The sequence below is a fragment of the Candida tropicalis genome (genome assembly GCF_000006335.3).
Source record: "Candida tropicalis MYA-3404 genomic scaffold supercont3.3, whole genome shotgun sequence".
Taxonomy (NCBI): domain Eukaryota; kingdom Fungi; phylum Ascomycota; class Pichiomycetes; order Serinales; family Debaryomycetaceae; genus Candida; species Candida tropicalis.
In genome coordinates this window covers 778,139-802,405 of record NW_003020055.1, presented here as the reverse complement: position 1 = coordinate 802,405, position 24,267 = coordinate 778,139, and the positions used below count along the sequence as shown (strand labels likewise).

Here is a 24,267-nt window from a genome sequence, read left to right as displayed (position 1 = left end):
AACTATAACAATGATTAAACACGCAAGTCAATGCACAATATACAAAATGTATCACTCTATTATTTTGATCCATTTAATGGGGTAGTTTCAGTTACAATTTCTTCGTCAGTAGTTTCATCAGCTTTAGGTGCGTATGGGTTTTGTCCTAATTTTGAGATTGGAGTTCTTGAATAACCAATCTTCTTCAAGGTTTTGACCATATCATCTCTGATATTGTTACAAAGGTTGGTGACATCCTCATTGGATTCAATATTGGCTGTAGAAACAGGTGGTAAGACTTCGATTTTAATTTCACCCGTGTTGAAAATTTTTCTCTTAGAATTGAAAATTGGAGAAGTGTTGGATACAACAACTGGGATAATTGGGATACCTGCTTCTTTGGCTAAATGGAAAGCACCTTTTTTAAATTGTAACATTTCCAATTCTTCTGAACCTGATCTTGTACCTTCTGGGAATATAAACAAGGCTCTTCCTTTATCTTTCAATTGGAGCAAAGCACTGTTCAAAACCTTTCTAGCAGCAGCACTCTTGCTTCTATCCAAAAAGAAAGTTCCCGATAAAGCCATAAACCAACCCAAAAATGGTACGTATTTCAAAGATTTCTTACTAGTGACAGTGTAACCTGGTTGGAAAATTTGACCCAAAACGAAAATATCCAAAGCAGATTGATGATTTGAAATAACAATAGCTGGGAGATCTTTCAAGTATTTCTCATTCTTCATGGTAATTTTCAATCCCAAGAATAAGTTAAAGGTATAATAAAATGCCCTGGCAACAGTATATTGAGCATATTCACCTTTACCGATAAGTCTTAAAATTATTGATGCAAACACACCATACAAGGCACACCCAGCAATAAGGGTTCCAAAGATCACTGATTTCAAGTAGAATTTAACCTTACCAAGGAAAGTTGTTTTAAGAACTGACATAACTCTTGCAATTCAATAAAGAAAACCAAATTTGTAGATATAGTATAAGCACAGTGTGATGGAAAATGAAGGATTGAAGGAGTAGAACAGAAGAAGAAGAGAAAAAAAATCAAGAGTTTATATTCAGACTCGGTAACTGTTTGCGTGTGTGTGTGTATAATTTTTCTTCTTTTCTACGGCGTGATAATCAGCCCAACAAAATTGTTGTCTTTTTTTTTTCTACAAAACCCAAAAGTCGTGCAGTAATGTGATAATTTCCTTTTTCAGATATTAATTTCAAAGCATGGAACTGGGTAAAGAGATATACAATTTAATTGTCCTGGGTAAGGCAACATAAACAATGATTATCAATGTGTACGTTTGTAAATATATTTCTGAACTATATGATGTTTATATACGAAACAAGAAGATATCGTAAGTTCTTAATTTCATTCTCGTATCCAGGCAACACCAACAATTCCTACTTTGCTTCAAATGCTGCAATGGTAGCCTCAGTGATTTTCTCAGCTGATTGTGGGTTAACACCAGTAACAATTCTATCATCTGTGACAGTGAAGCTTTCCCATGGTCCTGATGGTTCGATGTAAGTAGCACCTTCTTTTTCAGCAACTTGTCTCATGGTTAACAAAGTTATCTCTTTTCATTTATATCTGCAACACCCCAAGATTTCTTCACCAATATCGGTAAACCCGGTGATTTTCTTGCCTTTGATCAATGGTTCACCTGTTTTCAAGTTTTTCATATTGTCAAAAATAATTGGTCCGTGACACACTGCAGCAACAATCCCACCTTTATCATAAACAGTCGAGGCGATTAATTGTAAGCTTTTTGACTTTGGATAATCAAATAAAGTACCATGGCCAGCACTTGCAAAAAAAATATCATAATCATTTGGATCGAGATCGGAAGCCTTTTTAGTCTTCTTCAATGCCTGGTTGTAATCAGAATTAGGATCTTCAAATATCTTTCTATTTTCCCCATTCAAAAAATCAGGGCTTATTCCGTAATCGTCATAACCGAAAGAGCCAGTTTCAGAAGCAAATTGAACCTCGTAGCCTTTCTTTTTGAACTCTTCAAATGGATGTAACGCTTCGATAGTAAAAACCCCGGTTTTCTTACCATCAGGATAAAAAACGGGATCTTCAGATGTAAGAGCAAGTAAAACTTTGACCATTGTATAGATGATTGTAATGAATTAATAAAACAAGAAAAATGGGAAACTGTCCATCTTGACATGGAAATTGTAACTATTTATATAGTTTGTGATTTGTAAGCATTTAAGAAAAGTTGGTGGAAAATCTTTGTGGAGAAGAAGAAATGGGGGTATGGAAAAATGTTATTTCATGTTGACGGAAAAATGTTATTTCAGGTTCTATGTATGGAAACAAAACTTTTTGATTTGTAAGCAACACAAACAGCAACAGGAAGCGTTGAGTATATAGAAACAAGTCGTGTCGCTCAATTGCGGACTAAGATCGGCTCTATGGGTTATGTCTAAATGGGTTTATGAAGCAGTGTTGTTTGTGTGACGAAAAGATCAAAGAAGGGGGCATGTCACCCAATATTAAGTCATGTTTACATATGCCTAATTGGTCAAGAACCTGGTCAGGAATCAATGATTTGTAGAACTCTACGACTAAACACATGTAGTGAGAGTCGACAAATACAAACTGTTGTTCGATATTGGAAAACTATAAAAACAAAAAACAACAATTTGTGTATATATTAATTGTGCTAGAAATGGGGTGAACTCATGAAGAATTCAATGTTAGTATCGAATACGGGGGGGCCTGACAGGGACATGGCTGCTTTACCGCACCGCCCACATTCATAAAAAAGCCAAACGGTTAACAAATTCGTACCTACAACTCAGAGACTCTTTAAACCTAAAGGCTGCATTGAACGTAAAGTAAAGAAGATGATGCAGCCCAAAGTTCATTTTGATTTGACTGGTCGTGCGGGGAGACGAAAACAGTTTTGTACACGTGATATATTGTGACCTGATAGACTTGGTAATGATATATTTGAAGTCTAAAAGCAGCACATCAGTGGAGTAGGGAGGACGACCGTAAATAGTATACCTATAACAAGAATATTAACGTCTTAATATATATCTATATATATATATTGAAATCAAAGTACTAAAACAAAAGAAACTAAACTACTTAAGATTCATCTTGTTCATCCAATGTCTTGAAGATCATTGGTTTGGTACCAGCAGGATATTGAATACCATTAGAAAGCAATTTAGAGAAAGCCTTGGCAAAGTCTTCAAAGAATAAATCTTGATCCTCAGCATACATCTTGACATACTTCAAAAAGTTGGAATCTTCCTTCAAAGCCATATCAGTTGGCAACATCATAAATTCGTTGGTTTCATCATCTTCATACTGTTTCTTACCATCCCATTTCTTAACATGCCAATCACCCAACAACATGGTATAAAAGGTGTTAGTAAAAGCATTAAAAGAGGGACCCCATGCACCATCATAACCAGAGAAGTGGCGGTGACAACGGCCAAGGACGTGTGCCCCAAGAAGAGCTACGATTTCCCTATCGTTGAAACCCTGGCGGTCAAAAATCTTTCGGACATATTCTGCATCCTTAGAGGCATCTGGAAGGCGACCATTGGGTGGGACGTTGGTCGTTTGATCCACCCTTCCTGGACTCCAACTGATGGAGGGACCTCCAGACTCTTGGACGGCGCAAACGCCACCCAAGGTCCACAAGTCGCCTCGTGAAATCCATGGGAACCTAACCAAAAACTCCTCTAAGAATGCACGACCAATTTGTAAACCAGCATTTTCAGGGTCAAACTCTTCTGGGGAGAAAATCATAGTACCACCGTAAGAACCACCAGTGTTGTCGGACTTGTCATAAGTTCCAGAATTGTGCCAAGCTAATCTAACCAAAACCCCGTAGAACCCATCGTTGTGATCAAATTCCAAATTTTCGCTTATCTTAGTAGCGATAGCATTGTAGACTTTTTGGTAGTCTTCTTGAGTCTTTCCATCTGGAACCTTGGCCAATTTCATGTTTGGAACAGTACCACCAAACAAAGACATCAATGTCTTGTTAGAAGAAGAATTGCCATTCTTGTTGTTGTTGTTGTTGTTGTTGTTGTAGAAATACGTAGCAATTGCGGTTGAACCAGCAACCCCTAAAAATACTTTGGCAAATCTGCCGTAATTGAGCCTAGTTGAATTCTTGGAGACTTTACCAATATTTGCAGCAATTGAAGCCATTGTGAATAATGATTGATAAAGTAAAATTAAAGAAGTAGAAAAGGCAGAATAGACCGAAAAATGGGGAATGCTCAGCTATTTATAGTTTTCTGTTGAAAAGATTTTAAATGGGGGGAGAGATAATACAGCGTGATTGTTTTTGTTCGAGAAAATTAAGAGAAAAAAGAAGATTTCCTTAGTCTGGTATTACATGAAGGGGAAGTTTCATGTAGAGTTTGTTATTGTTATTTAACAATAGGGAAAGGTCTTTTCTTATTTACTTTTCCCGCATTCATGCACCGGGTTAGTTCTCAGATAATATTCTTACTGTCTAGATCATACAAAAGTTTAGTAATCAATAAAATACAATTTAGGCTCACGATTCAACAAATCCATAAACAAAGAGCTAAAGGCCCACAAAACCAGTTGAGCTCAAAATCAAAATACTCTAGAATTTTCGTTGAATTTATAATTGCGATGCGAGTATCACAACCAAGACCACAAGATATCTACATTTATCATATTACAGTAAAGGATACCACCTGGTGCCACGTTGATATTACTGAGCATGTTATTAATGAGATAGCCTTACATGGTTGATGTTCTAGATTTTTTTTTTTTGACTGGCTTCCTTACATTAGTAAATCACGCAAAATTTTGCAGCACGAATTTTTCTTATTTTTTTTTTCTTTTTTTTTTCTCTCACCCCCAATTGTTCTCTCCTGTTCCATGCCAAAGATAATACAATTTAAACCAGCGCTGATTGGCTCTAATACTTTGTGCTTAACAATATTATTATATATATATATAATTACAGAGTACACCATCACTTATACATTTATACGGGCTTCATCGCCTTCTGCTAACTTCTCATCAAGCAATTTCTCAATAACCGTAGCATCTGTGTATACAAATGACCCTTCTTCATTATATGTTTTAGCATTGAGACACATTTGTTTTAATTCGGCAATAAATTCTTCAAAAGATGCAAACTTATCTTGATTCAATTGTTTTTTCACTTGATTGATAGAAACTGGTTTCTTGATAATCAGGTAATAATCTGGGTACAATTTTCTCGATGGCAACTTGATGAAAATATCACTCAAGTTGTGTCCATCATTTTCATCAGTCAAAGCTGTGATTTCATCAATGACCCCTAAACATTTAGCAACAAACCCATCCACGACTTCCTCCTCTTCTTCTTCTTCCTCTTCTATCCCATTGACGCCATCTTCAATATGAGGTAATGGAGTTCGCTCACGACGTTGTCTTTTGCGTGGTTGGGCAGCTTCTGCAAAGTCAACATCGTCTTCTTCACCAACTTCATCATCCTTAATGTCTTCTTCCAATAACCCTTCTCTTATAGCCTTGTTTCTCTTTCTCTTGGCCATTCTGCGTTCTTTACGTTTGATGGCGTCTTCAACAGTGTCATTGTCATCATCCATTGCTCTAAGCCATTGTTCTTCACTCAATCCATCATCATATCTAACACGTTTTTTCTCTCTCATTTTAGTCAACTCCTTGTTGTCCTTTTCAAAATGCTTTGAAATATCTTCAGTAAATACACTAGGCAATTCATCTTTTTCAATCAATCTCGACTTGAGATTAACATCATTGAGTTTTCGTTCTTCATCCATAGCAGCAAACAACGCCTTCTCTTCTTCACTACGTGCCAAAATTTCGTTCAATTCATCGTCCTCCAAAGAGTTGTCTTCCTCGTTAACGGCATCAGTAGCCGATGCTGTGATTAAACTCATCAACATTGCTTCTTGCTCTTCGGGTGTGGATTTATTATCAAACTTACCAGCTTGAATAACTTTACCATCAATATCCAACTTCTGGTGTGCTCTTTCCAAAATCATTTCTTCAACAGAATCATTGGTAATCAATCTCAAAATACGCACCTCATTCTTTTGACCAATACGATGGGCTCTATCTTGAGCTTGCAAATCTTGATGAGGGTTCCAATCGGTATCAAAAATAACAACGGTGTCAGCTGTTTGTAAATTCAAACCTAAACCACCGGCTCTAGTAGACAAAAGGAAACAGAAATACTCAGAATCAGGGGCGTTGAACACTTTCAACATATCTTGACGGTCTTCAGCTTTAGTACCACCATCCAATCTCAAATATTTCATATTTCTCCATCTGAGAAAATCTTCCATAATATCCATCACTTGAGTCATTTGGAAAAACATCAAAACACGATGGCCCGATTTCTTGAATTTGGGTAATATTCTGTCCAATAGCTCAAATTTACCTGAAACTCTCCAAATGAGATCGTTGGTCAACCTCAGTGAATTTAATACCGCCTCCACTTCTTCAAAAACAAACGGATGGTTACATATTTTTCTTAATTGCATAATCTTGTTGTTCAAACCTTTGATACCACTCTTGGCACCACCAACATCGGCACCAACAAACAATGCATTGTGTTTCAACATCTGTTGATACAACACGTATTGCAACCCGGACAAATTACATTTCAAAACCTTTTCCACCTTATCCGGCAAATCTTTCTCAACATCTTTCTTCAATCTTCTCAAAAGGAAAGGTCTAAGAACTTTGTGCAATCTTCGAATGATCAACAACGATTCTTCTTCTGTCAACTCAATCTTCTCTTGATTACCTGTATTTGCAAATGGCGTGTTGAACCAATCATCAAAGGATTTGACTGAATTAAAAATACCCGGCAAAACAAAATTCAACAATGCCCATAATTCCGGTAAATTATTCTGCAACGGGGTACCGGTTAAAATCAACCTATTCTTGGTCTTGTAATAAGTTCGCAAAGTCTGCGACAACTTTGATTGTGAGTTTTTCATTCTATGACCTTCATCAATAATCATGTGTGAATAATGAAATTTTGCTAACAAGGGACGTTCACGGATAATATACTCGTATGTGGTCAACAAAACTTGGAAATTGCCATATCTTATTTCCGGTTGCAACGATCTTCTTTGTTGTTGTGAACCTTTGTAAACAATCACTTTAACAGATGGTGCCCATTTTTCAAATTCCAAAGTCCAATTGGTAATCGTAGAAAGTGGCACAATGACCAAAAACTTGCTTTCATGTTTCTTTTCAATAAGATAAGTAATCAATGAAATCGATTGAATGGTTTTACCCAAACCCATCTCATCTGCCAAAATACCGTTAAGATGATTATTATACAACGACACCATCCATTCCAAACCTTTCATTTGATATTCCTTTAATTTACCACCAACCAAAATTGTTGGTTGTTCTTCAATCTTTTCTTTAATCTTATGAGCAACATCATAATAATCGGTCTTTTCACGCAAGTCGGCTTTGTTATCGGCAACAGCAGCAGCAACGCCTCCAGTCACATCAATAGTAATAGCATCAGGACTTGCGCTTCTTGGTGTGGCAATTGCACTGCCACCAGATTCCTGTTGTTGAGCTTTAACTTTCTCTGTCAACGAATCCAAGAATTGATTAGTTTGTTTCAAAAGATGAGTAATTCTATGGTCCTTAGTTTCGTCCAATAATTTAAGATATGCGTCTTCATCGTTTGCACGCAAAGCTTGCAATCTCTGCTTGGCTGTTCTTTCCAACTTCTTACTTTCTTCCTTTTCAGTGGTTTGGTGGAAATTGTTAATTTGTTTATGCAAATAATGGCCACGGTATGTGTCTCTGGTGAACTTCATGGTACCTCGTTGGATTGAGCTTTCCAAAATTTGTTGAACTTTTTCAATATGCTGTTGACGCTTGACTTCTTTAGCCTTTAGTTTCTTGGACTCTTCCAATTGTATAGCCAACAATTGTGGATTTCTCTGTTCTATTTTTGGTCTTACATTAAACGATCTCTTCTCCAGCAACGCAAGTGGGGTGGATTTTAAATCAGGGTTGACATATTTCACTTGTTGTGATTCATGAACCAACACATTATGTCTCAAAAGCTTCTGCTTGGCTAATAACTTGATTGCCTTAAGTTCAATCAAAGCTTGAATCTTCAAATTATCAACTTTAGTGTCATCCCCAAATGTCCCGATATTAGCTGGTAAATTCTCCAATTCTTTCAATCGTTGAGATATCTTATTACTGATTATTTTTTCAGCTTCTAAAGTACCCAATGCAGCTGATGCCGGCTCATTTTCCTTGGTAGCTTTCGCTACACCAAAAGCTTCAGCTTTTTTCTCAAAATCGGTTTCCATTTGCAACAATTTCAGTAAGATTTTATCTACCAAGTCATCTTTGTTAACATTACACTGAGTTTCTTTAAATTCAGATTGTAAACTCTCCGGAAGATCGTAGTCTCTACTCAACAACAAGAGCCCTGCGATCTGCTTCTCAAATAACTCATTGTCAAAATCCTTTACTGTCTCGGTGGTATCCACGGTAAGTATTTCATTCATGAACTCTTCGTTTTCTTTGACAAATTGATCATGTTCCAAGCTAACTTGACCTAATACTTTTTCTATTTTCTGTTTGAATTCAATATTATCATCTTCAAACTTCTGATCTTCCAGATTTTCAGATTCACCTTTAAGTTTCTTGGTTTCAAAAAGAAGTTTGTAATATCTATCTAATAAAGTACCTAATTGCTCTTTGGTACTTGGGTAACCAATTTCATTTGATTCTTGTTTTGCAGTGGGAGATTCAGGTAGATTCTGAGTTGATAATGCACCGCTTGAACCATTACCATTCATAATAACAGTTCCATTCATGATGTTCTATTAGTATAATAAATAACAGTGCCAAACTATCTTCTTCTTTGTTCTTTTTTTTTTATTTTTTTATCAAAAACAAGTACTATGTAATGAGTGTACTATTTGATTATAGATGCTATTCGTGTAAATAAAAATACAATTAAGAATGGGGAATTATGAAATACGCCAAAGCAGTGTTTCAAAATAAAATAAAAAATTACAGTATTAAATAATAATAAAAAAAAAAACTGCAAACGTCTTTGCCTTTCTATGTATATCACAAAAGGGTGTGTGTTGGATGCTTGGTGGCTATTAAATCTTGAAAATACCTTGATGGATTATCTTTGATTTCAATAGTTTGGTTGTAAAAAAAAATTGTTGTTGTTTTTGTCTGTAATCTGAATATAGAGGTTTTTTTTTTCGTTCATTCTTGTTTTTTTTTTTCGTCCCTTCTCAGTTCAGAATTCAACCAACAGAAAAAATGTGCCAATGAACACTACCTGTGTCTTTTTTCATCAACTCCAACTGTCCATGTAGTATTATAGGACTTCCTAGGCATATAAATGTATGAAGATGATAGATTTTATGATGTCAGAACGATTTGGAAGTATTTCTAACTGGTATACAAGAAACCACATGTATAAAGAGAGAAAAGACTATTTTCTGAATTGAAGAACTTTGATTGGTTCCTTCTCCGGTTCGGAAATGTTACCTGATGTCTCCTTTTTCTTAGAGTTGTGACATCCATTGACCATTGAGTACTATTGAGTTCATTTCATGATATCCTCATCATCTGTTTACCTACTACAACATCTGATTATGGTCGATAAGAATGGAATATAATCGATCCCATAATCATGAACGAGCACGAAGAATACAAAAATGCGAAGTACAGTTTTTTTAAGTGAATTTTTTAATTTTTTTTTTTTTTCAGAATAAGACCACTCCAATTCATATACTCTTCTTTTTCTTTTATAGTTCATACACACATATCAGTTTCTTATTCACATCCAACTATGTTTTCATTAGGAGTTCAAAGCAGACTTATGACCAGAAGATCATTATTTAGATCATTCAGATTTAACTCAACTACTACTGCTCCATCAAAATTAACATGGGTTGATTACTTTCAAATGAAAAAGCAAAATACCAGAATCAACACTATTGCTGGAATTTTCACTGGTTTTGGTGGTGCTTTTATTACATTGAGTTACTTGGGTAATATTGAAATAGATGTTGAAAAACCAATCATGGGTTTTGATCCATTAATGATTATGGGAGGTGCCGTTGTTTTAGGGGGATTGGTTGGATATTTAGTTGGTCCATTTATTGGTTCATTTGTGTTCCGTATGAAAAACAGAGCTAATTTGAAACAATTTGAACTTAGAAACAGTGAATTTTTAACTAGACTTAGAGCTAACAGACCAGATCCATCATCTCAAAGTTTCTCCAACCCAATCCCAGATTACTATGGTGAAAAAATATACTCCTTGAAGGATTACAAACAATGGTTGAGAGATTGTAATGCTTTTAGAAGAAAAGCCAAAGAATTCCTTTAGATGGATGTCTATAATGACAATATCAAACGAACCGTGTATATATCTATATTACTTTCGTACTTCAATACATATTCGGGAAAAATGTCAAAGTGAAGAATTACAGAACGACTCAAGATAAACTAAATATACCGAATAAATTCAATTATACTTTCTACAAAGCCGAGATGTCTGAAGAAGAAGTGTACTTGACTTGAGCCAAGGAAATGGTCTTATCGTCCAAATCATACACAATATAAGCTCTTCTTAAGAAATTATCTCCCAAAATGTTAGCATCATTTCTGGAAATTCCAAAATAGCAAATTGAGCTGTCACTGTCTTTAAGAATCAATTCGGAAAGGGGAACAGTAATTTTAACACCTTGATCAAAGTTGAAAACTGCGTCACCAGAAAGGTCACATGAAGGCAAACGGTAAATTTCGTTTCTGCTATCCCAAGTGGCCCCGACAATTCTAGCAAACTTGTCAGCAGTACTTTGCGAAAAGTATGTAATTGTGGTACCAGAGTCCAAAACAACATCAGCGTTGGTAGAAACGCTTGTTCCGTCAAAATTAATGGAACCCAAATGAACTCTTAATTCAACTGATGAAGTCACAGGTAAAGCAGTCAAAGTCCCGGTATATTTGGCATTATCAACACCGCCAAAGATGATCTTACCAGTAGAAGCATCTTCAGAGTTCAAGTACAACGAATAGGCATTCTTGTTGATGATACCTTGTTTCTTCAAAGTAACTGGCACATTGTCATACAGATTGTATCCAGCTTCATCAGCAGTGAAACCAATCCCCATGATACCTTGATCAACAGAAGTTGTAGTGACATCAGCAAATTGTTGATTCTTAATAGAAATACCTCCAAAACCAACGGTGTCTTTGTAAAAACTACCTTGAGACGAAGTCAAGTCTCCATACTCAATGGAGAAATCTTGGTTCAAGTTTTGAGCAGAACTAGAAGAAGATGGATCAAAGGTTCCTTCTTGTTTGCAAAAATTGTTGGTTTGTCCAGAGTAAGTAACTTGGCACTCGGCATCGGTATCAACAACCCACAAATCAGAAGAACCGGTGTCAATGACAACAGTTTGCTTTTGTTGGTTGGAACCAACAACAATATCAGCAGCATATGATGGACCCTCATTGATCAATGTAGTTGGCACATCACTTCTCTTTTGAATGAGCCTATGAGCAGTGGCATTGAACGGTTTTCTAATAACAGTAAAATCCAAAGAAACAACCTTGTCGGTTCTTTTCTCAATACCATCTGGGATAGTAAGACCTTGAGCAAACAAAGCAAAAGCAAGAGCAATAAAAACGTTTTTAGTGAATAAGAAAATGGTAGCCATTTTTTGTGATAGTAATAGTAGTTAATAATGGAATAAAAATTAGAACCAAATCCAACCTTGAAATATGATTGGGACATGGGTATTTATATTACTTTACTTTGACTTCCTTTTTCATTAATTCCGTCACCTCCTAGTCCTCCATCTACAATAACAACAAAAAAGTGGAGCCGTTCATTTCTATGGGCAATACTTGAATAATTGTGGTTCTAGTTTTGATATCAAGGTTAGCTTATCGTCAAAAAGAAAAACAATGAAAGCATAAACTAAAACTCAGATTATTTAACATTTTATACATGAACGTTAATTATATAATCCGTTTTGTTGAAAAAAATCCAAAGAATTTCAAATACAGGAGATCTGCATTCTAAATGATAAGAAAATCTGGTAAGGCACAGCACCATGAATTTGGAGCGTGGAGAAATGTTTAATGTACGAATATACTCAAGATAAAGCTTTAGAGAACTGATTGCTGCAAAATAATGCACATGTTCTTGGTAATGTTCTCACTAAATAATCTAAATACCCCCCTGCCCCCACATAAGAAGAGATGACAAAAAAATGAATAACCCAGTTTATAGAATTTCAATTTGATGCCTCATATATGCAAATTGTTCTAAGTTTAAGGGGAAATCAGTTGCACCCATCGGAATAAGGAAAATAAAAAAAATATCGAATCACATCAAATTATCATTCGGGAAGCACCCAAACAGAAATTTGTATCACCTTTTTGATGCCGTTCAATTCAATTTGTAATTGGTGTGAATTTCCAAACCGACTTGCGCAATTCATGTTTGAACAATAGGTATGAAGAGCAATTCATTGTGTATACTTGATTCCACAAAAGCATTCAGTTCCTACTTTGACTTTCTTCTCTCTCGCCCCCTTTTTTTTACTTGGCACGTCAAAATAAAAAGGTAACTCTATGAATCTTGATGTCAAAACTATACTACCACTTGTATGTTGGTAGAATGAAAAGAACTAACTTGCGGAATATCAATTGTAGACAAATAGAAACACTATAGCACAGATAACTAGATTTCAAGGGTGAAAGGCAACGTCTGTGTCAATCAAATCTAAGCCACAATTTGGAGCACGGTTGCGCGCTGCATTTTCTGAAAAGCAAATTACTAACAAACACTTCCGAATAGGTGTATCTACAAATGTTATCACAAGATATCCATGGTTGTTTAGAGTATTGTATTGTTTGATAAGTGCTTTTAATAAACGGCATCAATATTTACCGTATGGAATGGCATCAATATTGCACATCAACTAAACTCAGCAACGCTTAATTGTTTAATATGAACACACTTTTTAGTATCATATTTCAACAAATTTATGATAAAAAACGCAAATATTGGATAATTGAATAATCAAAGATGTATTAGAATATTTATTTATGTCCCACGTTTATTCCAGTAAAAAGAAGAGAAATTTACCAGTAAATAATAATTTTCACATTAATGACCACTCAAGTAGATGGGTGACAAATGTGTGATTTTTGTATCGGTTTTAAGAGAGTCTATTAAGATTATCTATATCTGTTAAGGAATTGGTTTTGAAGAGTACTTACTTTCGATACACGATTGATTTGTTTACTACACCAATAAATGTTGTCATAAACCACATGTGTTCAAAGCATCACCGAACTATTCAAATAGTTCAGCGGTTCTTACCAAGCTCCGTAGTGTAGTGGTATCGCGCGAGGCCCATAACCTCGAGATCCCAGGATCGAAACCTGGCGGAGCTATTTTTTTTGAATGGTTTAACTTTTTGTATCATGTTGTAGTGCAGTGAATAGCTCTTTGAGTAACTCTTACTTTTTTCTCTTTTTTTCTTATAAATGTGTTTGGTTGATGGTAGCCATCGAAGGCGCACCAATATTTATGGGTTCTTACCGCTTATGATTCTGTCCACTAGTTTATTACGACTTATGTTGGTGGAGGGAAACGTCCAATGTGGAATGGACCAAGAGTGTAAGATAACTTGTGGTCAATTATACTAGGTGTGCTTCGCTTGGTTGTACTTTATTCATGTGTTAATGTAAATTTTGTCAATAGTTTGTTTTGGTAGAAGGGCGTGCACACTTTCAATTTCCCACAACTCTGACAAGAGTTTGCCATTTTTTTTCTTATTGCTTTAAGCAATTCTCATTCCCCGTACTAGAATATCCTACTTCCAGTATTGACCATTACTTCGATCACACATACACAATGTCACAAAGATTTGCTGATCTCATATCCAAGATTGCCTTACCAGCTGGTTTGACCATTGCCTTGGCACAAGCATCCATGTATGATGTCCCAGGAGGTAAAAGAGCTGTGATCTTTGATCGTTTAAAGGGGGTTGAACAAAAAGTCATTGGTGAAGGTACCCATTTCTTGATTCCTTGGTTACAAAAAGCAGTTATCTTTGATGTCAGAGTAGAGCCTAGAGTTATTACCACCACCACTGGGTCTAAGGATTTACAAAATGTCTCATTAACATTAAGAGTTTTAAGCAGACCAGAAGTGAGAAAATTGCCATTTATTTATCAAAACTTGGGTTTGGACTACGCGGAAAGAGTGTTGCCTGCCATTGGTAATGAAATCTTGAAGTCCATTGTTGCCCAATTTGATGCAGCAGAATTGATTACCCAAAGAGAAGTTGTTTCTGCTAGAATAAGACAAGAATTATCAAGAAGAGCAGATGAGTTCAACATTGAATTGGAAGATGTTTCCATCACCCACATGACATTTGGTAAAGAGTTCACGAAGGCTGTTGAACAGAAACAAATAGCCCAACAAGATGCAGAAAGATCCAAGTATCTTGTTGAAAAGGCTGAACAAGAAAAGAAGGCAGCTATTATCAGAGCAGAAGGTGAAGCTGAAGCAGCTGATCTTGTGTCGAAAGCATTGGCCAAAGCTGGTGATGGGTTATTGATGATTAGAAGATTAGAAGCCTCTAAGGATATTGCCACAACATTAGCCAATTCTCCAAATATTACATATTTGCCAAATGGTGACAGTGGTAAAGGTGGAGACGGATCAAATAACTCATTGTTGTTGAACATCGGTCGTTAAAAGATGAATACCGCATATGTATTTTTTTTTTATTATTTGTAGATAGTAATATATTCAAGGATTTGTATTAACTAGATATTTGGGGTAACGGTTTCGTATTTTGCTACAGATTCATTTGCCTTGATGAGCTTTGGTTCTTTGGAAATATCCTCTGCCCATTTATTCAAATTTGGATAATCCCTCTTGAGATCACCAGCACCCATTCTTTCAACAGCACCTGTGTTTTGAAATAAATTAACACAGAGTGGAAACTGTAAAATAATATCAGCTGCAGTTAACTTATCACCAACAAAGTATTTACTACCTCTATCATGTTGTTTTTTGATAATATCATCCAAGAAAGATAAATTCTGTTTAACATTTGGAATGTAAAATTGACTATCAATTCCATGAACCAATAATCCCATTAAAAACCTTGTACCAAATGGAGCTTTTGTTTTTGCAAATCCGTGAACTAACAATGCAACCAAATTTGGTTGTAAAGTACCCTCGGTATAGTGCAAGAAATAATCAACTTCGTCTTGTAAATCAGGATCAACAGGGGTTAAAATATTTGAAGTATCATAATTTTTCAAAAGGTAACTGAAAATATGACCCGTTTCAGCAATAACTTTGCTTTGACCTGTAGTGGTGTTAACAACTTCAATGACTGGCGATTTACCTAATGGGTGGATCTTTTCCAATTCCTTTGGAGCACGAAATTCTTTATTTCTGAGGTAAACCTTTAATTCATAAGGAATGTTCAATTCCTCTAATAACCAAACAATTCTTTGAGAACGGGAGTAGTTTAACCTTTAAAACAAGATGTTAGTAAATTGTTTTTCAATATCAATCAATTTCCAATTTCTCGAGATAACATACCAATGAACAATAATTTTAGTATCTGACATGATTCTTAGTAGTTGATAATATGATTGATCCTATATTTTTGAGTTGTTGAAAACTAGGAATAAGTTAGCAGTATTTATATCTTTGCTTGCTTAGGATTGCTTGTGAAAGAAGAAAATGAGGTCAATACCGCAATCTTTCTTTTCCGTTATCCGCATAATAATGCGGCGGAGAATTACTTTTTTTTTCCTTTTCTTTTTTTCGAGAAAACCGCAATCTTCAAAGATTAATATTGTTTGTGATCAAACTAGAAACATGATTCACTGTAGTGGTTTCCGTGTATTCTTAATGTTTAAGAATCGATAAGGACAAAAATTTACGAACTTTCTTTTAGGATCTTTCATAATCGGTAATTTTTTTTTCTTAAATCCTTATTGGTGTTTGCTATAGAAATGACTTCGATGAAAGGTTTGGAATCTGCCACTTTCTACGATTACCAATTGGACTTTGGAATTTGAAAAATGGGCACCATCTGTTAAAGTGATTGTTTACAAAGGTTCACAACAACAAAGAAGATCGTTGCAACCGGAAATAAGATATGGCAATTTCCAAGTTTTGTTGACCACATACGAGTATATTATCCGTGAACGTCCCTTGTTAGCAAAATTTCATTATTCACACATGATTATTGATGAAGGTCATAGAATGAAAAACTCACAATCAAAGTTGTCGCAGACTTTGCGAACTTATTACAAGACCAAGAATAGGTTGATTTTAACCGGTACCCCGTTGCAGAATAATTTACCGGAATTATGGGCATTGTTGAATTTTGTTTTGCCGGGTATTTTTAATTCAGTCAAATCCTTTGATGATTGGTTCAACACGCCATTTGCAAATACAGGTAATCAAGAGAAGATTGAGTTGACAGAAGAAGAATCGTTGTTGATCATTCGAAGATTGCACAAAGTTCTTAGACCTTTCCTTTTGAGAAGATTGAAGAAAGATGTTGAGAAAGATTTGCCGGATAAGGTGGAAAAGGTTTTGAAATGTAATTTGTCCGGGTTGCAATACGTGTTGTATCAACAGATGTTGAAACACAATGCATTGTTTGTTGGTGCCGATGTTGGTGGTGCCAAGAGTGGTATCAAAGGTTTGAACAACAAGATTATGCAATTAAGAAAAATATGTAACCATCCGTTTGTTTTTGAAGAAGTGGAGGCCGTATTAAATTCACTGAGGTTGACCAACGATCTCATTTGGAGAGTTTCAGGTAAATTTGAGCTATTGGACAGAATATTACCCAAATTCAAGAAATCGGGCCATCGTGTTTTGATGTTTTTCCAAATGACTCAAGTGATGGATATTATGGAAGATTTTCTCAGATGGAGAAATATGAAATATTTGAGATTGGATGGTGGTACTAAAGCTGAAGACCGTCAAGATATGTTGAAAGTGTTCAACGCCCCTGATTCTGAGTATTTCTGTTTCCTTTTGTCTACTAGAGCCGGTGGTTTAGGTTTGAATTTACAAACAGCTGACACCGTTGTTATTTTTGATACCGATTGGAACCCTCATCAAGATTTGCAAGCTCAAGATAGAGCCCATCGTATTGGTCAAAAGAATGAGGTGCGTATTTTGAGATTGATTACCAATGATTCTGTTGAAGAAATGATTTTGGAAAGAGCACACCAGAAGTTGGATATTGATGGTAAAGTTATTCAAGCTGGTAAGTTTGATAATAAATCCACACCCGAAGAGCAAGAAGCAATGTTGATGAGTTTAATCACAGCATCGGCTACTGATGCCGTTAACGAGGAAGACAACTCTTTGGAGGACGATGAATTGAACGAAATTTTGGCACGTAGTGAAGAAGAGAAGGCGTTGTTTGCTGCTATGGATGAAGAACGAAAACTCAATGATGTTAATCTCAAGTCGAGATTGATTGAAAAAGATGAATTGCCTAGTGTATTTACTGAAGATATTTCAAAGCATTTTGAAAAGGACAACAAGGAGTTGACTAAAATGAGAGAGAAAAAACGTGTTAGATATGATGATGGATTGAGTGAAGAACAATGGCTTAGAGCAATGGATGATGACAATGACACTGTTGAAGACGCCATCAAACGTAAAGAACGCAGAATGGCCAAGAGAAAGAGAAACAAGGCTATAAGAGAAGGGTTATTGGAAGAAGACATTAAGGATGATGAAGTTGGTGAAGAAGACGATGTTGACTTTGCAGAAGCTGCCCAACCACGCAAAAGACAACGTCGTGAGCGAACTCCATTACCTCATATTGAAGATGGCGTCAATGGGATAGAAGAGGAAGAAGAAGAAGAGGAGGAAGTCGTGGATGGGTTTGTTGCTAAATGTTTAGGGGTCATTGATGAAATCACAGCTTTGACTGATGAAAATGATGGACACAACTTGAGTGATATTTTCATCAAGTTGCCATCGAGAAAATTGTACCCAGATTATTACCTGATTATCAAGAAACCAGTTTCTATCAATCAAGTGAAAAAACAATTGAATCAAGATAAGTTTGCATCTTTTGAAGAATTTATTGCCGAATTAAAACAAATGTGTCTCAATGCTAAAACATATAATGAAGAAGGGTCATTTGTATACACAGATGCTACGGTTATTGAGAAATTGCTTGATGAGAAGTTAGCAGAAGGCGATGAAGCCCGTATAAATGTATAAGTGATGGTGTACTCTGTAATTATATATATATATAATAATATTGTTAAGCACAAAGTATTAGAGCCAATCAGCGCTGGTTTAAATTGTATTATCTTTGGCATGGAACAGGAGAGAACAATTGGGGGTGAGAGAAAAAAAAAAGAAAAAAAAAATAAGAAAAATTCGTGCTGCAAAATTTTGCGTGATTTACTAATGTAAGGAAGCCAGTCAAAAAAAAAAAATCTAGAACATCAACCATGTAAGGCTATCTCATTAATAACATGCTCAGTAATATCAACGTGGCACCAGGTGGTATCCTTTACTGTAATATGATAAATGTAGATATCTTGTGGTCTTGGTTGTGATACTCGCATCGCAATTATAAATTCGACGAAAATTCTAGAGTATTTTGATTTTGAGCTCAACTGGTTTTGTGGGCCTTTAGCTCTTTGTTTATGGATTTGTTGAATAGTGAGCCTAAATTGTATTTTATTGATTACTAAACTTTTGTATGATCTAGACAGTAAGAATATTATCTGAGAACTAACCCGGTGCATGAATGCCGGAAAAGTAAATAAGAAAAGACCTTTCCCTATTGTTAAATAACAATAACAAACTCTACATGAAACTTCCCCTTCATGTAATACCAGACTAAGGAAATCTTCTTTTTTCTCTTAATTTTCTCGAACAAAAACAATCACGCTGTATTATCTCTCCCCCCATTTAAAATCTTTTCAACAGAAAACTATAAATAGCTGAGCATTCCCCATTTTTCGGTCTATTCTGCCTTTTCTACTTCTTTAATTTTACTTTATCAATCATTATTCACAATGGCTTCAATTGCTGCAAATATTGGTAAAGTCTCCAAGAATTCAACTAGGCTCAATTACGGCAGATTTGCCAAAGTATTTTTAGGGGTTGCTGGTTCAACCGCAATTGCTACGTATTTCTACAACAGCAACAACAACAACAACAACAAGAATGGCAATTCTTCTTCTAACAAGACATTGATGTCTTTGTTTGGTGGTACTGTTCCAAACATGAAATTGGCCAAGGTTCCAGATGGAAAGACTCAAGAAGACTACCAAAAAGTCTACAATGCTATCGCTACTAAGATAAGCGAAAATTTGGAATTTGATCACAACGATGGGTTCTACGGGGTTTTGGTTAGATTAGCTTGGCACAATTCTGGAACTTATGACAAGTCCGACAACACTGGTGGTTCTTACGGGGGTACTATGATTTTCTCCCCAGAAGAGTTTGACCCTGAAAATGCTGGTTTACAAATTGGTCGTGCATTCTTAGAGGAGTTTTTGGTTAGGTACCCATGGATTTCACGAGGCGACTTGTGGACCTTGGGTGGCGTTTGCGCCGTCCAAGAGTCTGGAGGTCCCTCCATCAGTTGGAGTCCAGGAAGGGTGGATCAAACGACCAACGTCCCACCCAATGGTCGTCTTCCAGATGCCTCTAAGGATGCAGAATATGTCCGAAAGATTTTTGACCGCCAGGGTTTCAACGATAGGGAAATCGTAGCTCTTCTTGGGGCACACGTCCTTGGCCGTTGTCACCGCCACTTCTCTGGTTATGATGGTGCATGGGGTCCCTCTTTTAATGCTTTTACTAACACCTTTTATACCATGTTGTTGGGTGATTGGCATGTTAAGAAATGGGATGGTAAGAAACAGTATGAAGATGATGAAACCAACGAATTTATGATGTTGCCAACTGATATGGCTTTGAAGGAAGATTCCAACTTTTTGAAGTATGTCAAGATGTATGCTGAGGATCAAGATTTATTCTTTGAAGACTTTGCCAAGGCTTTCTCTAAATTGCTTTCTAATGGTATTCAATATCCTGCTGGTACCAAACCAATGATCTTCAAGACATTGGATGAACAAGATGAATCTTAAGTAGTTTAGTTTCTTTTGTTTTAGTACTTTGATTTCAATATATATATATAGATATATATTAAGACGTTAATATTCTTGTTATAGGTATACTATTTACGGTCGTCCTCCCTACTCCACTGATGTGCTGCTTTTAGACTTCAAATATATCATTACCAAGTCTATCAGGTCACAATATATCACGTGTACAAAACTGTTTTCGTCTCCCCGCACGACCAGTCAAATCAAAATGAACTTTGGGCTGCATCATCTTCTTTACTTTACGTTCAATGCAGCCTTTAGGTTTAAAGAGTCTCTGAGTTGTAGGTACAAATTTGTTAACCGTTTGGCTTTTTTATGAATGTGGGCGGTGCGGTAAAGCAGCCATGTCCCTGTCAGGCCCCTCCGTATTCGATACTAACCTTGAATTCTTCATGAGTTCACCCCATTTCTAGCACAATTAATATATACACAAATTGTTGTTTTTCGTTTTTATAATTCCTTTATTACATTTGTAAATTTCTCTCACCGCATTGCTAACCTTGAGTTCTTCATGAGTTGTAGATTCCTATACCCTACATTTCCATCTCCCATAAACTTTTGTGAACACCTAACAATAGAATCTACTAGGTCTGTAGCCCTAACGCACGTGCTAACATACAGGAGAGAATGAAAAATTGTTTTCAGATGCTACCACGCGACGAGGCATAATTTTTTTTTCTTCTCTCCAGACAGGCGCATCGGCCGTCTGAGCTTTTAAAAAAGTGAAATTTTTTTTTGCCTTGTTTCTACTATCTGTCTTTTTCTTCTTTATACCATCAGACATAGTTCCAAAATGAAGTACATCCAAACCGATCAAATCTTAGAAATCCCAGAAGGTGTTACCGTTGAAATCAAAGCCAGATCCGTCAAGGTTACTGGTCCAAGAGGTGAATTGACCAAAGACTTGAAACACATTGATGTTACCTTCAACAAGATTAACAACAGAGCCATTAAAATCACTGTCCACAACGGTGACAGAAAACACGTTGCTGCTTTGAGAACCGTCAAATCTTTGATTGCTAACTTGATCACTGGTGTCACCAAGGGTTACAAATACAAGATGAGATTTGTCTATGCGCATTTCCCAATCAACGTTAACGTCATTGAAAAAGATGGTTCTAAATACGTTGAAATCAGAAACTTCTTGGGTGAAAAGAGAGTTAGATTAGTTAAAATCACTGAAGGTGTCACCATGGAATTGTCCACTGCTCAAAAGGATGAATTGGTTGTTTCTGGTAACTCTTTGGAAGATGTTTCCCAAAACTGTGCTGATATCCAACAAATCTGTCGTGTCAGAAACAAGGATATCCGTAAATTCTTGGATGGTATCTATGTTTCTGAAAGAGGTACTATTGTTGAAGAAATCTAAGTTTTAACGTGAAGTTTCATATTTAATTTTCCAACTATAATAATAATACAACCATTTTTTTAATAATTTTCATTACAATGTTATAATTGTATATAGTTTTGCAAGGGTTTTTCTTTTTGGGTTTTAATTTGTCTTATAATTTTTTTTATAACTTCACCGTGGATCGTTACAGAGTCTCAAATATTAAATAATAGAGCCACCTACGATCACACACTTTTGCAAATTTCTATTTCTCTATTTTCGTGCTGTCATAAAGTAAGGCAACTCTTCTCAAATATGACCAAATTACACTACCGAGATTCTTCTAGAAAAATGTCTAATACAAACAATTGTCGGAACTGTTAACACTTATCCAAAACCAAATACCAGCAAACATAAGCAATTACAATGCCTTTCAAACACTTCTCCTAAATGTAGAAGTGAAGCATCAGAGTCCGATTGTATACTAAATACAAATCACAGTTCGGAGTGTCTCACTTAGAACAAATATTTTAGAGTAAATATTACAGTCGCCAACAAAAAGTTCATGAATTTTTTTTTTCTCGCATGGGGTAGTGGACTGTACAGAGCAAAAATTGTAAACAAACTCTTAGTTCGTGCACGGATCAAAATTTATTTTGCTAACAATTACAATTATTTGGCACGTGACCAGTTTTTGTAAAAAAGTACACATTACTTCATTCAAGAGATAAAGGAGACTATCACCTAAAAATACATTAGTTAAGTACTTTATATGTTCTTCATAATCTAATAACCGAATTAAAACTATATATAAAGGTAGAGCGTTCGGCAGAGTACACTTGTTTGTAGATAATTAATCATTAACAGTATCATTATTCTCTGTGCTCGCTGCGAGAAAAACGGGAGAGCAAAATCTCTTGTTTACCGATTTCTACATTTTTGCGGGCGCGACAAAAAAGTTCTCCAAACTTTTTGTTGTCGACTGTAACTCCATACCAGATCATCAACAAATAATGTCGACTAAAGTAGCATTCTTGGGTCCACAGGGAACCTATACTCATCAGGTATGTCATATTAATTAGGATCTACGATTATAGTTGTCATCTTTACTAACTCCTAAAAAGGCTGTTATTCAACAATTTGGAACGGACAATATTTCCATATACCCTCAACAAAGCATAGGTGATTGTTTCGAGGCTATTGATTCTAGAGATGTTGATTATGCAGTAGTACCGTTTGAAAATTCAACCAATGGGCAAGTTGTTTTCACCTATGATTTGCTTCGTAATTGGTTTTTGGAAAAAGGTCAACACCCACAATTCAAAGTTGTGGCTGAACAATTCGTAGCTATCCATCATAATTTATTGACCAATGCATCAGATATAACAGATATCAAAACAATATATTCCCATCCTCAAGTTTGGACACAAGTCAACAATTTCTTGAAAACAATCCCTAAAGAAGTAACAAGAATAGATGTGGGGTCCACTTCGAAAGCAGCTGAGATTGTTAGTCAGGATACCACAAATGAATCTGCTGCCATTTCATCATTTATGAGTTCAGAACTTTATAGATTACCAATACTACAAAAGAGCATAGAGGATAATTCTAACAACACAACCAGATTCTTAATTTTGGGTTATTCACAACCTCCTAATGATGACAATAATTCAACTTCCAAAAAGGTTTCTTCAATCATGTTTAGATTAAATCACGATGATCCAGGGGCATTATGTGATGTTTTAGTTAAATTCAAAGAATACGGAATCACGTTAACATCGATCAATTCTAGACCAGCTAATTTACAACCATGGCAATATGTTTTCTTCGTTGAGATGATTGGTGATATCCATGAAGGCAAACTTGTTGAAGAGATCAAAGAGTCGTGTTTAGATTTAGTTATTTTAGGTACATTCAAAAGAAGTTGGAGATACGATAACACTAACTAGTTTACATAGACAATAGTAGTAATTTAATAATCAAAAAAAAATTTATATTCAACACCAAGAGAAAAAGCCATCCGTTATACTTTAGAAAGCCCAAGAAAGAAATACAAATCATTACAACCCCGACTCGTCATGACAATAACATTTAATTACCAAACTTTTGATACGTCCAGTCAGTGTTATCCAAAGGACATGCATTTCTTGTTTTCAACCATCTTTTAATACAATGTAAATGGAAAGCATGATTACATACACCCCAAGCAGGAATACATTCTTCACTAGTGGTTCCCATTGAATTAGGTTGACATTCAATACATGGTTCCATTAAATGATTTCTGCAAATGGCACAGTTTTCAATTTGCATATCCCAAGACCAAAACGCCACAGCAGTCCATTTCTTTACTTCAAATTTAGGTTTTGATGTTGATTTGCTAGGTTCTTTGACTTCAACTTCTAAATAATTAAAATTGTTAGTATACTCAGAATTGACGTGTCTGCTCGTTTCAAATTAATAAACATACCATCGACATCCATACGATCTTGATCTTCAGCCATCTCTAATTTATATGTTTAATTTATGTTATAGTAAAATAATTGGTGTGACAACTAACCAAGTGTCAGGATTGTAATCTATACAGGTTATTAATGTTGATTAGAAATTGCAATTTTTCTTCCTTTCTTGGTTGGTGATTTTTTTTTTTCTATTCCTTTGTTTTCTCGGTTATTCAGTGGCAGGGGAGTAATTCTCTCGCGCGACACAACTCGACCTGAAA

At 35.7% G+C, this 24,267-nt stretch overlaps 14 protein-coding genes and 1 non-coding gene across 15 annotated transcripts; 7 read left to right on the top strand and 8 right to left on the bottom strand. All coding sequences in view use genetic code 12, as the record gives it.

The window, feature by feature from the left end:
- Positions 1 to 59: 59 nt before the first annotated feature.
- SLC1 (1-acylglycerol-3-phosphate O-acyltransferase) lies at positions 60 to 929 on the bottom strand (the record flags this gene model as incomplete). Its single annotated transcript, XM_002548094.1, has 1 exon — positions 60 to 929. The coding sequence occupies one exon, from the start codon at positions 927 to 929 to the stop codon at positions 60 to 62; it is 870 nt and encodes a 289-aa protein (XP_002548140.1).
- Positions 930 to 1,569: 640 nt separating this feature from the next.
- Positions 1,570 to 2,103, bottom strand: CTRG_02436 (uncharacterized protein; the record flags this gene model as incomplete). Its single annotated transcript, XM_002548093.1, has 1 exon — positions 1,570 to 2,103. The coding sequence occupies one exon, from the start codon at positions 2,101 to 2,103 to the stop codon at positions 1,570 to 1,572; it is 534 nt and encodes a 177-aa protein (XP_002548139.1).
- A 991-nt stretch (positions 2,104 to 3,094) lies between these two features.
- CTRG_02435 (cytochrome c peroxidase, mitochondrial precursor) lies at positions 3,095 to 4,174 on the bottom strand (the record flags this gene model as incomplete). The annotated part of the gene is made up of 1 exon (XM_002548092.1): positions 3,095 to 4,174. One exon carries the CDS (start codon positions 4,172 to 4,174, stop codon positions 3,095 to 3,097), a length of 1,080 nt encoding a protein of 359 aa, XP_002548138.1.
- An 809-nt stretch (positions 4,175 to 4,983) lies between these two features.
- On the bottom strand, positions 4,984 to 8,844 carry CTRG_02434 (RSC chromatin remodeling complex ATPase subunit; the record flags this gene model as incomplete). The annotated part of the gene is made up of 1 exon (XM_002548091.1): positions 4,984 to 8,844. The coding sequence occupies one exon, from the start codon at positions 8,842 to 8,844 to the stop codon at positions 4,984 to 4,986; it is 3,861 nt and encodes a 1,286-aa protein (XP_002548137.1).
- Positions 8,845 to 9,842: 998 nt separating this feature from the next.
- Positions 9,843 to 10,385, top strand: PAM17 (Pam17p; the record flags this gene model as incomplete). The annotated part of the gene is made up of 1 exon (XM_002548090.1): positions 9,843 to 10,385. One exon carries the CDS (start codon positions 9,843 to 9,845, stop codon positions 10,383 to 10,385), a length of 543 nt encoding a protein of 180 aa, XP_002548136.1.
- A 151-nt stretch (positions 10,386 to 10,536) lies between these two features.
- SAP8 (Sap8p) lies at positions 10,537 to 11,721 on the bottom strand (the record flags this gene model as incomplete). The annotated part of the gene is made up of 1 exon (XM_002548089.1): positions 10,537 to 11,721. One exon carries the CDS (start codon positions 11,719 to 11,721, stop codon positions 10,537 to 10,539), a length of 1,185 nt encoding a protein of 394 aa, XP_002548135.1.
- Positions 11,722 to 13,399: 1,678 nt separating this feature from the next.
- On the top strand, positions 13,400 to 13,471 carry CTRG_06438. The gene has a single exon. It is a non-coding gene; the product is annotated as a tRNA-Met (tRNA).
- A 463-nt stretch (positions 13,472 to 13,934) lies between these two features.
- CTRG_02431 (prohibitin family protein) lies at positions 13,935 to 14,783 on the top strand (the record flags this gene model as incomplete). The annotated part of the gene is made up of 1 exon (XM_002548088.1): positions 13,935 to 14,783. The coding sequence occupies one exon, from the start codon at positions 13,935 to 13,937 to the stop codon at positions 14,781 to 14,783; it is 849 nt and encodes a 282-aa protein (XP_002548134.1).
- Positions 14,784 to 14,854: 71 nt separating this feature from the next.
- Positions 14,855 to 15,190, bottom strand: CTRG_02430 (uncharacterized protein; the record flags this gene model as incomplete). The annotated part of the gene is made up of 1 exon (XM_002548087.1): positions 14,855 to 15,190. One exon carries the CDS (start codon positions 15,188 to 15,190, stop codon positions 14,855 to 14,857), a length of 336 nt encoding a protein of 111 aa, XP_002548133.1.
- A 1,102-nt stretch (positions 15,191 to 16,292) lies between these two features.
- Positions 16,293 to 18,311, top strand: CTRG_02428 (uncharacterized protein; the record flags this gene model as incomplete). The annotated part of the gene is made up of 1 exon (XM_002548086.1): positions 16,293 to 18,311. The coding sequence occupies one exon, from the start codon at positions 16,293 to 16,295 to the stop codon at positions 18,309 to 18,311; it is 2,019 nt and encodes a 672-aa protein (XP_002548132.1).
- On the bottom strand, positions 17,330 to 17,806 carry CTRG_02429 (uncharacterized protein; the record flags this gene model as incomplete). The annotated part of the gene is made up of 1 exon (XM_002548085.1): positions 17,330 to 17,806. One exon carries the CDS (start codon positions 17,804 to 17,806, stop codon positions 17,330 to 17,332), a length of 477 nt encoding a protein of 158 aa, XP_002548131.1.
- Positions 18,312 to 19,120: 809 nt separating the features above from the next.
- CTRG_02427 (cytochrome c peroxidase, mitochondrial precursor) lies at positions 19,121 to 20,200 on the top strand (the record flags this gene model as incomplete). Its single annotated transcript, XM_002548084.1, has 1 exon — positions 19,121 to 20,200. One exon carries the CDS (start codon positions 19,121 to 19,123, stop codon positions 20,198 to 20,200), a length of 1,080 nt encoding a protein of 359 aa, XP_002548130.1.
- An 811-nt stretch (positions 20,201 to 21,011) lies between these two features.
- Positions 21,012 to 21,587, top strand: RPL9B (60S ribosomal protein uL6; the record flags this gene model as incomplete). The annotated part of the gene is made up of 1 exon (XM_002548083.1): positions 21,012 to 21,587. One exon carries the CDS (start codon positions 21,012 to 21,014, stop codon positions 21,585 to 21,587), a length of 576 nt encoding a protein of 191 aa, XP_002548129.1.
- Positions 21,588 to 23,101: 1,514 nt separating this feature from the next.
- On the top strand, positions 23,102 to 23,497 carry PHA2 (prephenate dehydratase; the record flags this gene model as incomplete). Its single annotated transcript, XM_002548082.1, has 1 exon — positions 23,102 to 23,497. One exon carries the CDS (start codon positions 23,102 to 23,104, stop codon positions 23,495 to 23,497), a length of 396 nt encoding a protein of 131 aa, XP_002548128.1.
- A 142-nt stretch (positions 23,498 to 23,639) lies between these two features.
- Positions 23,640 to 24,049, bottom strand: HRT1 (SCF ubiquitin ligase complex subunit; the record flags this gene model as incomplete). The annotated part of the gene is made up of 2 exons (XM_002548081.1): positions 23,640 to 23,947; positions 24,016 to 24,049. The coding sequence occupies 2 exons, from the start codon at positions 24,047 to 24,049 to the stop codon at positions 23,640 to 23,642; spliced, it is 342 nt and encodes a 113-aa protein (XP_002548127.1).
- Positions 24,050 to 24,267: the final 218 nt, after the last annotated feature.